Source organism: Carcharhinus amblyrhynchos, chromosome 23 (assembly GCF_965287045.1).
Source record: "Carcharhinus amblyrhynchos chromosome 23, sCarAmb.v2.hapA, whole genome shotgun sequence".
Classification (NCBI taxonomy): Eukaryota; Metazoa; Chordata; class Chondrichthyes; order Carcharhiniformes; family Carcharhinidae; genus Carcharhinus; species Carcharhinus amblyrhynchos.
The window spans coordinates 11,515,431-11,533,632 of NC_137346.1; the positions used below are offsets into that span (position 1 = coordinate 11,515,431).

Consider the following 18,202-nt stretch of genomic DNA (forward strand, 5'->3'; position numbering starts at 1 on the left):
AATTCACTACCATAGAATGTAATTGAGGCCAAAACATTGTGTGATTTCAAGAAGAAATTAGATGTAGCTCTTGGGGCTAAAGGGATCAAGGGCTATGGGTGGAAGGTGGGATCAGGATATTAAATTTGATGATCACCCACAATCAAAAGATGTGCAGGTTAGGTGAATTGGCCATACTGAATTGCCCCTTAGTGTCAGGGGTACTAGCTAGGGTAAATGCATGGGGTTATGGGGATAGGGTGTAGGTGGGATTGTGGTTGGTGCAGTCTCGATGGGCCGAATGGCCTCCTCCTGCACTGTGAAAATGAGTGATGGAGCAGGCTCAAAGGGCTGTTTCTATTTAAATACATACAATATATATTTTTATGTCTGTTTATATAGAGCTAGATGTATTAATGCAGGGACATCCCTCCTTTGGCTGTGGGGGGAGTCACATTCCAGCAGCCTGCACTATCTGCACGATCTTATCTCTGAACTTTCTGCTCACCACCCAGCACCTTCTGTGAACTCAGTGTCCCTGAGGGAAACGGAAGCGTGTTTCCCAAATCACTGCAGAGTTTGACAGGCAAACAAGCTGCACTGAAAGGCATCATTGGCCTGCGGCAGAAATGGTGGAGAGGGTGAACTCTCGAAGACTCCCCCATCCGCGTTGACTTTTTGCGGAAGGTAGCACTGATGCTCTGAGGCTTTGTGTCACTGCCACAGCTGGAAGATTCAAGTGAACTTCAAGAGAAATTAATTTGTTTCGAGGAATGACTAAATATACAACTCCCACAAGCCAAAGGAGAGTGATTGAGTTTGACACAGCCAGTGTAGAACTGTTTTAGGGATTATTATGTTGTGAGATTGAGCAGTAACGAAATATATTTACTGACACTATTTTAAATCCAGCAATATTCCACTTCTGTGACACCAACTCAGTTTTAAAATTGAGATGTTGCTTAAGTGGGATCCAGAGTAGGTTATAAGGGGTGATAAGTAAATGGAACTGAGTGTGAGTTAAGTGTGAATGAGTGATTGAAATTCAATTCTACCTCAAGTAAAGTTTATTTATTAGTCACAAGTAAGGTTTACATTAACATCACAATGAAGTTATTGCAAAATTCCCCTAATCGCCACACTCCGGTGCCTGTTCGGCTCAAAGCACCTAACCAGCGCGTCTTTTAGCCTGTGAGAGGAAACCCACACAGAATGTGCAAACTCCTCACAGACAGTGATCCAAGCCGGGAATCAAACCCTGTCCCTGGCACTGTGAGGCAGCAGTGCTAACCACTGTGCCACCATGCCACCCACAAAGCCTACCGCACCTGGTATTCCCAGGCAGTCTCCCATCCAAAAATTAACCAGGCTGCCACCTCCCGAGATCAGAGCTTTTCAGACTAGTTTGGCTGTAGGCATACCATGGATGTGTCTAATTCATATTTGGCTAGGTGATTGTTAAGGGAGTAGCTATGAATTACATACTCAAACCATTAGGAAGTGCTGCTATTTAACTTTGTATGGCATATCATCCATAAACGTGTGAGCTATATTATTCATAGATGATAGAATCATAGAATCCTACAGAGTAGAAGGAGGCCATTCGGCCCATCACGTCTACACTGACCACAATCGCACCCAGAACCTATCCCACTAACCCCATGCATTTACCCCTGACACTAAGGGGCAACTTAGCACGGCCAATTTACCTAACCTGGGCATCTTTGGATTATTGGACTTTGGATCTATTATAAAGCCATCCTACACTTTTTTTATTCATTTGTGGGACATGGGTGTTGCTGGCTGGCCAGCATTTTTTGCCCATCCCTAGTTTCCCTTGGAGGGCAGTTGAGAGTCAACCACATTGTTGTGGACCTGGAGTCACATCTAGGCCAGACCAAATAAGGATGGCAGATTTCCTTCCCTAAAGGACATTAGTGAACCAGATGGGTTTTCTGATAAATGGCAATGGTTTCATGGTCATCAGTAGATTCTTAATTCCAGATATTTTACTCAAAAGTTTGATTTTATGAAAGAAGAAAGGAACTTTCATTTGTATGGGAACTATTGTGACCTCCACAACATCAATTTTTTGATACAGGATGTGGGCATTGCTGGTAAGGCTAACATTTCTTGCCTTGTTGAGAACAGTTAAAAATCATCCATATTGATGGTGGTCAGGAGTACATGTAGACCAGAGCAGGTAAGGACAGCCAACTTCCTTTCCTAAAGGATGTTAGCGAACTAGATGGATTTTTATGACAATTGATAATAGTTTCATGGTCACCAGCGCTGAGACCAGCTTTCAATTCCAGATTTATTTTTAATTAATTGAATTTATTAATTAAATTTAAATTCTAGCAGCTGCTGTGGTGGGATTTGAACCCATGTCCTGAAACATTAGCCTGCATCTTTGGATTACTAAAGATATCACTACTACACCGACATCTCTCCAAAGTGCCTAATGAAGAACTGCTTGGAGTGTAGTCCCTGTTGTAATCTAGGAAAAGTGGCAGCCTTTTTGTTCGCAGCAAGGCCCCACAAACAGCATGGAGTTTGCACATTCTCCCTGTGTCTGCAAGGGTTTCCTCCCACACTCCAAAGATGAGTAGGTTAGGTGGATTAGCCATGGTAGATGTGTGGGGGAGTGGGGCAGGGGGGAGGGCCTCAGAGGGTCGGTGCAGACTCGATGGGCTGAATAGAGATTCTATTGTTTTGTGTAAATAAAAACCCAGTTAATCTCTTTTAGTGAGGTTGGTGGAGGAGTAAATATTGTCCAGGAGACCAAGGAGGGCCGCTCTTCCACTAATACTGTAATGACTTTACTCAGGCCATTGAAGTTGCCCTATTGGAATATGAATTCTCTGAATAAGGGACCAATTGATGGTCTGTTCAGGGAGATTTTACTTTGTGTATAACCGGGAGTGTCAGTTCCTCTGGCACTCCCGAGGGTAGACTGCCGACTGACAGCACTCAGTGTACTGCTGTTGGAATTGTAAATAAAGGGATTCTGGTGAAGGGACTTCAGCCTCCATGAACTTACTGCAAGTACCCTAAGATCTTTAGGGGGGGTTTTCTGGTCATTCCTGCAGGTGGAATCTTCTATTTCCTCTAAGGGGAACATCTCACTGTGGGTTCTCCGGGTGAGTGTGAGATCAACAGGAAATCCCATTGAAAGCAGCGGGACTGGAAAATCCCACTGCTGGCCAATGGCTGCTTACCTTCGCTGCTGCAAAGCACACCCACCAGTGGGGAGGGGGGCATGGAAAATCCCACCCTTAATGTTCCCCTGAGAAGTCAGGTGGAACCTCAGATTAACATTGCATTTGGAAGATGGAAGATTGTGCAGGAGTTCCTCAATACCATATGAAAGTGTCAAGCTTAATTCCACAACCTACTAACTTAACGGCGAGGGTACCACCACCAACCTAAGGTTGACACGAAGGGTAGGGATGATACATTGACCTCACAATGTCAACCTTACAACAAAGAAGAGTGGCTAATGAGGAGGTCTGGTAAGTCACAGGTTAAACACAACACAGTTTGGTTGAAGGTTGCAAATGAAGCCCAGTCCATCAGACAAACTAGCCTCCCCATCCATTGACTCTGTCTACACTTCCAGTTGCCTTGGAAAAGCAGCCAGCACATTTATGGACCCCACGCACGCCACACATTCTCTCTTCCACCTTCTTCCGTCAAGAAAAAGATACAAAAATCTGAGATCATGTAGCAACTGACTCAAGAACAGCTTCTTCCCTGCTGACGTCAGACTTTTGAATGGACCTACCTTATATTAAGTTGATCTTTCTCTACACCCTGGCTATGACTGTAACACTACATTCTGCACTGTCTCGTTTCCCTCCCTATGAACTTTGTCTGTACAGCAAATCATGTGGAATTTAATGGGTGGCACAGTGGTACAGTGATTGCCTCACAATGCCAGGGATCCGGGTTTGATTCCCAGCTTGGGGCATTGTCTGTGTGGAGTTTGTGTGTTCTCCCCGTGTCAGCATGGGTTCCCCTGAGGTGCTCCGATTTCCTCCCATAGCCCAAAGATGTGAGGTTAGGTTGATTGGCCATGCTAAGTTGACCCCTAGTGTCCTGGGATGTGTAAATTAGTGGGATTAACAGGGCAAATCATGGGGTGGCACAGCATCACAGTGGTTAACACTGCTGTTTGACAGCTCCAAGGACCTGGGTTCAATTCCCAGCTTGAGTCACTATCTATGTGGAGTTTGCACATTCTCCCCATATTTATGTGGGTTTTCTCTCAGTGGTCCAGTTTCCTCCCACATTCTGAAAGACGTGCTGGTTAGATGCATTGACCCGAACAGGCGCCGGACTGTGGTGACTAGGGGAGTTTCACAGTAACTTTATTGCAATGTTAATGTAAGCCTTAATGCGACTAATAAATAAGCTTTAAATACTTTTCAAATATTTAGGGTTTTATTGTTGTCGGTGCAGACTCGATGGGCTGAATGGCCTCCTTCTGCACTGCAGGGTTTCTATAAAGCTCATCATCACTTCACATTGGCCACCATGAGCCAAATAACACACTTCTCTCTCCCCAAAGCAAAACAGAAGTTTTAAAACATGAGTACACAAGACATTATCCCTTTAAGTATTATGCACTGGCAAAGGGAATGACATATCACTGATTCCTTCAAACAACTGTTGTCAGATGTTTTCTCCGTTGAAGCTGTGTTGTCACATTATCTGATAAGAAAGGACTTCAAGCACTTTCTCTTCTTTGGTTTCTTTAGTAAGCGATGTCCCGTTGATTATGCAGCAGTGACAGGTTACTATATAGAATGGGCTGCAATTATCACACACGGCACAGAGTCTGTTACAGCTGACTAGGGAATTTACTGCCCGGGCAGTTTGCTCTGTGGAGTCACGATAACGATTGAATGTATATAATCAGTCACCGTCATCATTTATTCCAAAGAATTTGCACTGTAATGGCGCGCTGCATAGAATTTACACAGCAACAGTTTACTGGGCGGAATCTGCTGAGTGCATTGTATAGAATCTATCATAGTTTGCTGCACAGGATCTGCCAGAGTAACAATTTTACTTGATGCGGTCTGTCATAGCGACATTTTATCAGACAGATCCTGCTGAAATAATGTACAAGCAAAGCCCTGACGGTGCAGGAAATCTCAAGTAAAACTGAACATGTTAGAAACATCCAGCAGGTCTGGCAGCGTCTATGAAGAGAGAAACATAGAAACTAGAAGCAGGAGTAGGCCATTCGGCCCTTCGAGCCTGCTCCACCATTCATTATGATCATCAAATTCAATATCCTGATCCCCCCTTTCTCCCATATCTCTTGATCCCTTTAGCCCCAAGAACTGTATCTAATTTCTTCTTGAAATCAGACATTTTGGCCTCAACTACATTTGGTGGTATTGAATTCCACACATTCACCAGAAATTTCTCCTCACCTCAGTTCTAAAAGGTTTACCCCTTATCCTCAAACTATGATCCCCTCGTTCTGGATTCCCTCACCAACGGAAACAGAGTGACATTTTGAATCAGTGACTCTACATTAAAATTGGGAGTGCTTTGGGATGTAACAATTGTTGACTGGCCAAAGAAGGGCAATATGGTCACACAGTGGTTAGCACTGCTGCCTCACAGTGCCAGAGACCAAGGTTCGATTCCTGGCTTGGATCACTGTCTGTGCGGAGTCTGCACGTTCTCCTTGTGTCTGCATGGGTTTCCTCCTGGTGTTCTGATTCCCTTCCACAGTGCAAAGGACATGCTGGTTAGGTGGATTGGCCGTGCTAAATTCTCCCTCAGTGTACCTGAACAGGCACTGGAGTGTGGTGACTAGGGGATTTCCACAGTAACTTCATTGCCGTGTTAATATAAGCCTGCTTGCGACACTAATAAAAAACTTTAAAAGATGATGGTGTGGGTGGGGAGGAAGGAACAAAAAGAAGGACTGTGAAAGGGTGGTTGGCTGGGGGAGGAAAGAGGGATGATAGAACAAGGCAAAGGGTGAACAGGGACAAATACTGAAACAAAGAACATGTCTGGAGGAGATGTAAATGTAAAAAGCAAAAGTTGTCCTTAGACATTAGTGGGCTTGTTGTTGAGCCCAGAAGGCTATAAAATGGCTGTTTGAGAGATGAGGTGGTGTTCCTCGGGTTCTTGCTGATTTTCAGGAGAATGGCTGGAGGAGACTAAAGACAAGAAAGTCAGAGTGGGAGAGGAGCAAAGAAATCAACAGACTGGTGGTGACCAAAGGCTCAGGGTTAGGCTAATGGGGTTGAAAGCAGATCTTCCACAAAGTGATTACTCAATCTTTGCTTTTCTTATTCTTTCACAGAATATGTCTGTTACTAGCCACGCCAGCATTTATTACCCATCCCTAATTCTCCATGAAAAGGTGGTGGTGAGCCTCCTTCTTGAACCACTATCTTTGTGGTGTAGGTGCACCCACAGTGCAGTTAGGGAGGGAGTTCCAGAACTTTGACCCAGTGACAGTGAAGGGAAGGAACAATGATTCATTTCCAAGTGAGGATAGTGTGTGAGTTGGAGGGGAACTTGCAGGTGAAGGTGCTCCCATGTATCTGTTGCCTTTATTCTTCTAGGTGGTGTAGATCATATGTTTGGAAGGCGATGTCTCAGGACTATTTGTGAATTCCTGCCGTGCATCTTGCTGACGGTACACACTGCTGCCACTGTGCATTGGTGGTAGGTGGAGGGAACATTTGAGAGATGGATAATCAAGCAGGTTTGTTCTGGATGGTGTCAACTTTCCTGAGCATTGTTGGAGCTGCACTTATCCAGGCAAGGGGGGTTATTCCATCACAGTGCTGACATGTGCCATTTAGATGGTGGACAGCTTTTGGGGAGTCAGTAGGTGAGTTACTCGCCACAAACTTAGCATTAGCACCATTCACGACTCCTCTCATGCTGAAGCAGTTCATGTCCTGCTGGATCCACTGTCGTTCACCTATTGCCGCAACAGGTCCACAGCAGACACCAAGTCCTTGACCCTGCACTCAACTCTGGAGCACCTAAAGCCTTTGAAAAAGTACCACTTGGTAGATTGTTGCATAAGGTTAAATCTCATGGGATCCGGGGTGAGGTATCTAAATGGATACAAAATTGGCTTCTTGCCAGAAGCTAGAGGGTGGTGGTAGAGGGATCAAACTGGAGGTTTGTGACCAGCAGTGTGCCTCAGGATCAGTGCTGCGCCCACTATTATTTGTCATTTATATTAATGATTTGGATGAGCATATAGGAGGCATGGTTAGTAAGTTTGCAGATGATACCAGATTGGTGGCATAGTGGACAGTGAAGAAGGTTATCTCGGACTGCAACAGGATCTGAATCATTGGGTCAGTGGGCTAGCGAATGGCAGATGGAGTTTAATTTAGATAAATGCAAGGTGATGCATTTTGGTAGATTGAACCAGGGCAGGACTTACTCAGTTAATGATAGGGCGTTGGGGAGAGTTACAAAACAAAGGGATTAGGGGTACATGTTTATAACTCCTTGAAAGTGGAGTCACAGGTAGACAAAGTGGTGAAGAAGGCAGTCAGCATGCTTGGTTTCACTGGTCAGAACATTGAATACAGGAGTTGGGATGCCTTGTTGAAGTTGTACCTAGTAAGGTCACGCTTGGAATATTTGGTACAGTTCTGGTCACCCTCTTATAGAAAGGATATTATTAAACTAGAAAGGGTACAGAAAAGATTTACTAGGATGCTACCTGGACTTGATGATTTGAGTTATAAGGAGAGGCTGGATAGACTGGGACTTTTTTCTCTGGAGCATAGAAGGCTGAGGGGTGATCTTGTAGAGGTCTATAAAATAATGAGGGGCACAGATCAACTTGATAGTTAATACCTTATCCTAAAGGTAGGGGAGTCTAAAACTAGAGGGCATAAGTTTAAGGTGAGGGGAGAGAGATACAAAAGTGTTCAGTGGGGCAATTTTTTCACACAGAGGGTGGTCAGTGTCTGGAACAAGCTGCCAGAGGTAGTAGTAGAGGCAGGTACAATTTTGTCTTTTAAAAAACATTTTGACAGTTACACGAGTAAGGTGGGTATGGAGGGATATGAGACAAATGCGGGCAATTGGGACTAACTTTGGGATTTAAAAAAAGGGCGGCATGGACAAGTTGGGCCGAAGGGCCTGTTTCCATGCTATAAACCTCTATGACTCTGGTATGGAGATGCTGGTGTTGGACTGGGCACAGTAAGGCACCAGGCTAAAGTCAACGGGTTTATGTGGAATTACGAGTGTTTGGAGCACTGCTCCTTCATCAGGCCAGTGACTCGATCTGACCCAGGTTGGTTTCTGCAAAACTACTTTATTTATACCATACACAAGATAACCTTCTAGGTAAACAAATCTCCCTTGTGTACAGGCTCCTCCATCTTTCTCCAGCAGCTGGTTGTCAATGCCACTGTTAAATCACTATCTCATTACTATAATTATGAACCTGTAATGCTGTATTAGGGATGGACAATAAATGTGACTGATACCAATAAGGCCTACATCCTGAGAATAAATAAATACTAACTTTTTTATTATTTGCCCTCACAAGACCATTTAGAATTTTAGATTCCCTTTAACTTCCTGTGTTTGACTGAAAGTTAGCAATAACTTTTGAGTCTTTTTACATCACCATAGCTTCTCAGTCTTTGCGAAGTCAGGATTTTTTTTATTCATTCATGGGATGTGAGTGTCACTAGCTGACTAACATTTATTGCCCATTCCTAGTTGCCTTTGTTCAGAGGGAAGTTTAAGAGTCAACCACATTGCTATGGCTCTGGGGTCATAAGCAAGGCAAGACCAGGTAAGGCAGATTTAAGAACATAAGAACATAAGAAATAGGAGCAGGAGTAGGCCATCTAGCCCTTCGAGCCTGCCCCGCCATTCAATAAGATCATGGCTGATCTGTTGTAGCTCAGTTCCACTTTCCCGCCCTCTCCCCATAACCCTTAATCCCCTCTCTTATCAAGAACCCATCAACCCGCTTCTTAAAAATATTTAGCGAGGCAGCCTCCACCACTTCAACGGGCAGAGAATTCCAGAGATTCACCACCCTTTGAGTGAAGAAGTTCCTCCTCAACTCCGTTCTAAACCGCCTCCCCTTTATCTTGAGGCTGTGCCCCCTAGTCCTACTGTCTTTTTTGAGCGGGAAGAGTCTCTCCACCTCTATCCTATCCATCCCATTCATCATCTTATACATCTCAATGAGATCTCCCCTCATTCTTCTAAACTCTAACGAGTACAAGCCTAGTTTATTCAGCCTCTCCTCATAGCTCAATCCCCTCAACTCCGGTATCAGCCTAGTAAACCTCCTCTGCACTCCCTCCAGGGCCAAAATATCCTTGCGCAGGTGCGGCGCCCGACATTAGGGAACCAGATGGGTTTTTACAACAATCGCCAATAATTAAGTAGATTCTTAATTCCAGATTTTTTTTATTGCATTCAAATTTCACCATCCTCTGTGGCAGGATTTGAGCCCAGGTCCCCAGAACATTAGTTGAGTTTCTGGGTTAATAGTCTATCGATAATACCACCAGGCCACTGCCTTCCCACCTTGGTATGTGACTTGGAAGGGACTTGCAGTTGGTGCTGTCATAATGCACTTGCTTCCTTCTCTAGGTAGTAGTGAGCGCAAGTGTGGAAAAGTGATGTTGAAGGAAGCTTAGTGAGTTGCTGAATACATCCTGTAGATCATACACATTGCTGCCACGGTGCACTGGTCATGGAGCAAGTGAATGCTTAAAGCAATGGCGGATGGAGCACCAATCTAGTGGTGCCAAACCTCTTGGGTGTTATTGAAGCTGCACTCATCAAGGCAAGGGAAGAGTGTTACATCAAATTCTTTTTTACTGGTTGCTAAAGCAGGAACAATGGGACATAGAGATAGAATACTAGTGCAGCAACAATAATCCCTCACTCAATGCCAACAAAACGAAAGAGATTGTCATTGGCTTCAGGAAGCGTAAAGGAGAACATGCCCTGTCTACATCAATGTGGACAAAGTAGAAAGGGTCGAGAGCTTCAAGTTTTTAGGTGTCCAGATCATCAACAATTTGTTCTAGTCCCTCCATACCATCTCTACTTTCTCAGAAGATTAAGGAAATTTGGCATGTCAGCTACAACTCACACCAACTTTTACAGATGCACCACAGAAAACATTCTTTCTGGTTGTATCACAGCTTGGTATGGCTCCTGCTCTGCCCAAAACCGCAAGGCTCTACAAAAGATTGTGAATGTAGCCCAATCTATCTTGCAAACCAGCCTCCCATCCATTGATCTGTCTACACTTCCTGCTGCCTTGGCAAAGCAGCCAGCATAATTAAGGACCCCACGCACCCCGGACATTCTCTCTTCCACCTTCTCCCATCTGGAAAAAGATACAAAAGTCTGAGGTCACATACCAATCGACTGAAGAACAGCTTCTTCCCTGCTGCTGAAGACTTTTGACTGGACCTACCTCACATTAAGTTGATCTTTCTCTACACCCTAGGTATTACTGTAACACTACATTCTGCACTCTCTCCTTTCCTTCTCTATGAACAGTATGTTTTGTCTGTACAGTACAACAAATCAATGGGACATAGAGGTAGAATTCTCATGAGGAATAAAGAAGGAAGTTAAAAGGATTTTCTTAAGATGGAATATAATTGGAACCTGGAATGCTTTACTTATTTAATTAGCACCAAGATGTTAATCACTCCAGCATTGCTGGCCATACTTTCAGCAATCTGGACAGTAATATTTGGAATTCCCATCCGAAACCTCTTTCTCTTCCTTTCATCATTCAAGATACTTCCTAAAACTCTCTTCGTTCAAGCTTTTGGTCATCTGAGCCTGATGTGGCTCACGGTCAAATTTTGTTCGATAGCATTCCTCTAAATCGACTTGGGATGGTTTACTGCATTACGGGATGCTATATAAATATAGGGGAATGTTATTATTGACTTGGATTGGTTGAAAGGAAAGAATGTGGAAAGGAATTGGCAGTGGCACAATGGGCCAGATGGCAGCTTCTGTGCTGTATCATTCTATGATTCAATGCTACAGGAAGGCTGCAGGTGAATGTGAAAAGAAAGGTCTAATTGACAAGTTCTGGCGGGGGTGGGGAGGGGCGGCTGGGGTTAGTTTGCAACCTGTGCTATAATTTCAATGTTTCTTATAAATATCCATAAATAAAGTTTGGTGCTAAAAAAAAACCCATTAATCAAATTCTTGCTTGGGAAGTACAAAACTTGAATATATTATAGAAAAGAGATTTGTATTGCTGAAGTTTACACTTGTTAGGACAAATACAAGAATACCAAATTTCAAATGATTCCAACTGAAAAGAGCGCTGACTGGCAGGCAAGTTAACTGTGATTGGCTGAGGTGTTACAATGGAGAACCCCACCAATGGGGCACTCATAATGGTGGCTGATCATATCCAGATGTCATGTAACTTTTGATTTAATTTGACTCGATTTATTGGTGTCACATATATGCGGACACAGTGAAAAGTATTGCTTCTTGCGCCTTATACAAAAAAATACCGTAGGGGAGAAGGAAAGGAGACGGTGCAGAAGATAATGTTGCAGTATCAGGGTGAAGAGAAAGCTCAGTGTAATATATGATAGGTCCATTCAAGTTTGGCACTCGGTGGCAAAATTACATTGCAAAGGATTTAAGTATTGTAGCCCCAACATTCCAGTCCATGCTGCCGGTCTTTGCAGCTTCCTGGAGGGATTGCAGGAGCGCAGAATTACTACTGAAGGATGAAAGCATCATCACTCATGGATAAAAAATGAATCATTCATAGAATAACTGTAGCACTTCACTGTACACTGCCTGACTCTTGTTGAGATACAGAATACAAATAGTTACCGAGGTGGACGAGTTTCATATATTCCAACAAGGATCGCTTGTTGTCCCTCCAGTACTGCTGTAGATCACTGCTGTTTGGATACTTCACACAGGAAAGCTCCAGAGTAACCTCCAGACACTGACCCCATACGTAGTTATAGTCTTGCATTCCCCCTACAGAAACACAAAAAGGAGCAGAGTAAATCCTTCAGAGTGAGCACTAACTCAGGTATGCATCAGCCTCTTACTGCATTGGTTTCTTCAGCATGTTCCCTGGCAGAAGTTCCTGCTGAATGTTTAAGGAGCAGCAGGAGTATGGATTGCGCGACACAGCAGGATAAGTATTGACTTTGTGAAATTGCTTGAAATGGGCAGTAGCAAGTTGGCAGCCTGTTTTACATCTCTCCCGATATCATTGGAAGTCAACGTAGCAAAGAATTGGGAGCTACATAAAACAGACCATCGATTTACTATTACCCATCTTTCACTGTCACACAGGGTTTAAGCATGAGCATTGGATTATAGCAGTGGTTAGCACTGCTGCCTCACAGTGCCAGGGACCCGGGTTCAATTCCCAGCTTTGGTGACTGTCTGTGTAGATTCTGCACATTCTCCCTGTATCTGTGTGGGTTTCCTTGGGTGCTCCGGTTTCCTCCCACGTTCCGAAAAATGTGTGGTTAGGTGCATTGGCCGTGCTAAATTCTCCCTCAGTGTACCCAACAGGCTCCGGAGTGTGGCAACTGGGGGATTTTCACAGTAACTTTATTGCAGTGTTAATGTCAGCCTACTTGTGAGTAATTAATAAATAATAATAATATGATCCAACCTTGATGAAGAATAAGCCAATTCTCCCTCTGACAGCTTAAGGTTTCTACCAGAAATAGAATCCCTACAGGGCAGAAGGCGGCCATTCAGCCCATCGAGTCTGCACCGACAACAATCCCAACCAGGCCCTATCCCCATAACCCCACATATTTATCCTGCTAATTCCCCTGACACTAATGGTCAATTTAGCATGGCCAATTGGACAGTAGGCTTGGACCCCATAACATTTACTTCTACATCACTGACTTACACTCACTGAATAAATTGATTTGAATTTTCTGTGAGATTGGGGAACTAGTGGCCCTGTAGATCACAGACTCTTTTTCCAGATCCCAAAGCTTCTACTTTGCATGGACAGAATCAATTACTGTTTTAATGACAGCCATTTCTCCTTAAAATTTGGAACTATTTTGTAGAATTCAAGAATTGAATCATTCAATAATTTGCATTAAACAAAGTGAATAACCCAGCAAACTGGGACCTCTGTGCCAAAAAAGCAATTAATTATCAAGTAAAGTTAATTGGGCCATGGACTCGAAAGCCAACTAGCTAATGAAAGGCATTCAGTGCTGACCTTTCACCTCTGGGAGCTTGGTGTGAACCCAAATCAGTGTGCTCATCATAGAATCATAGAACCCTACAGTGCAGAAAGAGGCCCTTCGGCCCATCGAGTCTGCACTGAACACAATCCTACCCAGGCACTACCCCCATATCCCTACATATTTTACCCATTAATCCCTCTAACCCATGCATCCCAGGATACGAAGGGACAACTTTTTAGCATGGCCAATCAACCTAACCCGCACATCTTTGGACTGTGGGAGGAAAGCGGAGCACCCGGAGGAAACCCGCACAGACATGGGGGAGAATGTGCAAACTCCACACAGACAGTGACCCAAGCTGGGAATCGAACCCAGGTCCCTGGAGCTGTGAAGCAGCAGTGCTAACCACTGTGCTACCGTGATGAGTTTCCTCAATCTGCTGGTTGCAAGGCAGCTACATAGAAAGAGTTTAAATGGTCTCAGTCAGCTGGACAAGAGCCCACAGCACAAGATCCTCAGTCGGAGAGAGATGTGGGAAAAGCCAGGGATGTGTCGGTTTACTGCAGGGTGTTCTTCTGCGTTTAGGGAAAGGAGCACATTGTGGGGACAAGGTAGAGGTAAGATTACTCTATATTTAATCGTGTTATACCCGATCCAGGAATGCCCACACTCAGAAAGGGAAAGTTTCCATTCCATAGCACTAACGTTCCCATCCGAGACGAGAAGGCGGGAGAAACTGCTTGCTGCAACTACTCCAAAAACCTTTCAGTAACAACAATGCCAAAGGCCATCCTCACCAAACACTTTAACATCATTGTTAAGCATCTCTAGGGTGGCAAAGCTGTCACAAAATGTTGCAAAGTAGCTGTATTGACTTTAATCGGCAATTGAGGTGGGCTTGCTAAAATATGAACTCCCTGATTAAGGGCCAAATTGATGAGCCAATCAGGGAGATCCTTTTGCTTTGTAGGAGTGTCAGTTCCTCTGGGACTCCGAGTATAGATGGCTAACTGAAAGCACTCTGTACGCTGTTGTCAGACTTGTCAATAAAGGGATTTTGGTGAAGGACTTCTGTCTCTGAGGATGTATTACAGTAGCTTTTCTCTCTCACTTACCTTCCACTTTATACCAGGCTGCACCATTCGTAATGCCATCTGGAAAAGTGGATCCTGGGCAGGCATTAGCCTGTTGCATCTTCAGATGGTTCTGGGCATAAACCAGACTGATGTGCCTGAATCAACGATCCAAAATATAAACAAGAGTTAGAAGTGCTGCACGATACAGCCTTCACGGAGAACAGCATTGCGATGAATATTTAAACCTTTAATCATTATCATACAATAAATATTCATGCTGGCACGACACTGCTGAAAGCTGTAGGTGGAGGACACCTGCATTCAGATCTCACTCTCACCAGGCGTTCATATCTCATCCAGACACTGAGTTCTTTATCTCGGCTGATAAGGCAGAGAATGGAGAAAAACTGTGGCAGTCAAGAAAAAACAACTTAGACCATCATTTTGCACACTTGTGTTTGGCAGAACTTGGGTAACTGAACCAGGCGGCACAGTGGCACAGTGGTTAGCACCGCTGCCTCACAGTGCCAGGGATCCGGGTTCGATTCCCGGCTTGGGACACCATCTGTGCGGAGTTTGCACATTCTCCCCGTTTCTGCGTGGGTTTCTTCCGTGTGCTCCGGATTAGTCCAAAGATGTGCGGGTTGGGTGGATTGGCCATGCTAAATTGTCCCTTACTGTCAGGGGGACTAGCATGGGGTTATGGGGTTAGGGCCTGGGTGGGATTCTGTTCGATGCAGACCGATGGGCCAAATGGCCTCCTTCTGCATTGTAGGATTCTATGAATTCCCATTGGCTAGTGACCAAAATTGACTAAGTTTGTGTTCAAATTTCCATGGGTCAGCACACACTCATGGCTATTTTCTTGTTTCATTCATGATATGTGGATGTCACTGGCGAGGTCAGCATGTATTACTTATCCTTAACAATTATAATTACCTGGTCAGTTCCGTAGAATCCCCATGATTGCAGAAGGAAGCCATTCGGCCCATTGACTTTCTGACAGAGCATCTTCCCCAGGCCCACCCCCCACCCTATCTCTGTAACCCCACACATTTACACTGCTAATCCCTGTAACCTACACATCTTTTGCAACTAAGGGGCAATTTAGCATGGCCAATTCACCTAGCCAGCACATCTTAGGACTGTGGGAGGAAACCGGACCACCCGGAGGAAACCCACGCAGCCAAGGGGAGTGTTTGAATCCAAACCAAAATCTGTACAGTATACTCATTACTACAAATTAGCCTGTAAATCTTAAATTATTACAAATCTCTACTGCTCCATTTCTATTTAGATCAGACCTTCCTGTAAATTTTGAGCTCCATAACCCTAATTCCTTTCATTTGTTTGTGATGTATTTGAGGTTGGATTTACAAAGTCAACAACAGCCAGCCTAACAATTTAATACCTGGGAAAGTAAGAAATTCCAAAGCAGGAAAAGGCCATTCATCCCATCAAGTCCACGCTATCCAGAGTCCATGTAAGATCAGAAATCTACTTTAAGACACATTGAGTTACCTGCTCTAACTGCCCTGAAAATAATCAAGTACTGTTATTGCTATCTCTGTAACTTATCATTCTCTTTTTTAAGGAGATGCCCATTCAGTTCCCCTTGACAACCATCCATATCCAGTTAGAGGTAGAGTGTAAACTGTACCCTTCAGGAGTGGACTCATTGTTAATGCTACACATGCAAGGTTTTATAAGGTGAGTATGTTTTAAACTGTCTCTTTTATTTCAAGGCAAAATGGAGCAATGGAGAGGGGAGTGTGATTCCATTAGTTCTGCCCATCAATACAACTATGTGACCTAGCTGCCATGGGGACTCAGGGTCCAGGTCACGTCCTGTTGAAACCCAAGTGCCAGCTTTCACAAAGGCAGAAGCAGTTGGCTCTGTTTTTTTGTTGGCAGGATACTGAGACTTTGGAAAGAGAGAGAGACCCAGAGTCAGAGAGAGTGAGATGGAAACACCAGCTGTTGAGAACACTAGAAGGAAAATCCACTTTCTGTTAGTCACCAGGCAGAATAGTGGTGGGAGCTGGTTTTCTGTTTAAAGAGAAGATATCTGCAGAGATTGAAGAACACCGGAAGATTTATCCTGGCTTGAGTGGGCCTTGCTGCTGGAAGCCTCGAGGGAAATGATTTTCAAGTGACATTGAAGATTATCACTCAGTGAGATGGGGAGAATTGAGCCTTTTGGAAGGTAGGAATAACTTTGGACTGGTTCCTGTAAAGACTAGAAACCTGCAGAGAATTAACTTTTAATTAATGTAACATATAATGCAGCATGGAATTTATTCTTACATCAGGACATTTTTCTGTTGTTTACTGCATTAGTTATCTACTAAGTCTTGAATAGTCAATGTTGCTTTTCCTTTGTTACAATAAAAGTCTTAAAACATTAAATCTTATTCTGTATAAAGGCAAATTACTGCGGATGCTGGAATCTGAAACCAAAACAGAAAATGCTGGAAACTCTCAGCAGGTTGAGTGAAAGCTCGTGCTACCAAGTAAACCTGTTGGACTTTAACCTGGTATTTGTGAGACTTCTTATTGAGCCCACCCCAGTCCAATGCCGGCTACTCCACATCATGACTTTCTGTACATTTAACTTGGGAAAATGCTCCAAGTCCTGGCTAAGTTTAAGCTTATTTATTAGTGTCAGAAGTAGGCAAATGGCTCTGTGCAAACTTGGAATGGAGGCTTCAGTCGGAAGCAGGTTAACCTGGGGCACGCCTGTTAGCTCGCACACACAAACACCCCGACCCCCACCATTGTCCAGTGCTAAAAACTATCATTGAATTGACCCGTCCTCAATTCAAGACTAGGGTGGAGATGGGATGATTTTTACATCTTCCACACAGTCCCTCTCGCCAGCTCTCCCGTCTGAATGCAATGAAATTCCCATGCGGCTTGTACACTCAAAGCCAGCAAGCCAACCTTTCCAAAGGATAGGGATCCAAAGGCTGATGTGTATTATGAATTGCTAATTAAATTAATCTATTATTATGCAGATAGAGCTCAAAGTCTAGATGAGGTTTGTTTGAAATTCAATTTCTTTCCATTTTCATGAGGCTTTCAGGCCATGGTGCTTTCATACTCTTCATGATTATTTTGTTAAGAATTAACAGGACAATTGGCTCATTTCCATATTTATAGATAAGACTGGGTGGAAGTTCAAGGCTCTATTTCCACAATATCAAAAGCGTTGTCTTCAGGATAGATATCGACATCAATATGCAACACGAGTTCTGTGCCGAGTTACTGCTTTATTCAGCTCTTCCTATCTGAATCCTTCCATCTATTTTCTAGCCCATTGGTCTTGCCATCTATCTGGGAATGTGTCCATCTGTCTATTGATTTGTATCAATCTGGTTTTCTCCCCTGTCTTTGCCTCTTTAACTACGAACTTGGACTTGTTTGTCACTAAAGGTGAAGCCATCCCTTCAGCTGATACCCCCTTTTCACTTATACAAGCCGATCCTCATTAACTCGAGGAGAATCACATCTTGCTCCCCTGAGCCCATTCCCACTTAAAGTGCAGCTCCCATGCTGATTGCAGCTCCATCACACACACAGCTTACTTCTACATTCATGTCCACTACGATTCTCATCAATTTGCACCATAGAAAGCATCCTTTCTGGATGTATCACAGCTTGGTATGGCTCTGTCCAAGATCGCAAGAAACTAGAAAGGGTAGTGAACATAGTTCAGTTCGCCACGCAAATCATCCTCCCGTCCATTGACTCCGTCTACATTTCCCGCTGCCTCAGAAATGCAGCCAGCAAAATCAAGGACCCCATGCACCCCGGACATTCTCTCTTCCACCTTCTTCCATTGGGAAAAAGAAACAAAAGTCCGAGGTCAAGTACCAACCGATACAAGAACAGCTTCCTCCCTGTTGCCATCTGACTTCTGAA

The 18,202-nt window shown here is 44.0% G+C and overlaps 1 protein-coding gene across 1 annotated transcript in view; it reads right to left on the bottom strand.

Annotated features, from left to right (window-relative positions):
- The window catches only part of LOC145357575 (carboxypeptidase D-like), a 188,056-nt gene that overhangs the window by 94,915 nt on the left and 74,939 nt on the right, over positions 1-18,202 (bottom strand). Inside the window, exons 13-14 of the mRNA XM_080211050.1 lie at positions 14,318-14,433; positions 11,857-12,009 (exon numbers count right to left, since the gene is read on the bottom strand). Of these exons, the coding sequence (XP_080067176.1) occupies positions 11,857-12,009; positions 14,318-14,433 (269 nt within the window). The remainder of the gene's footprint in view (positions 1-11,856; positions 12,010-14,317; positions 14,434-18,202) is intronic.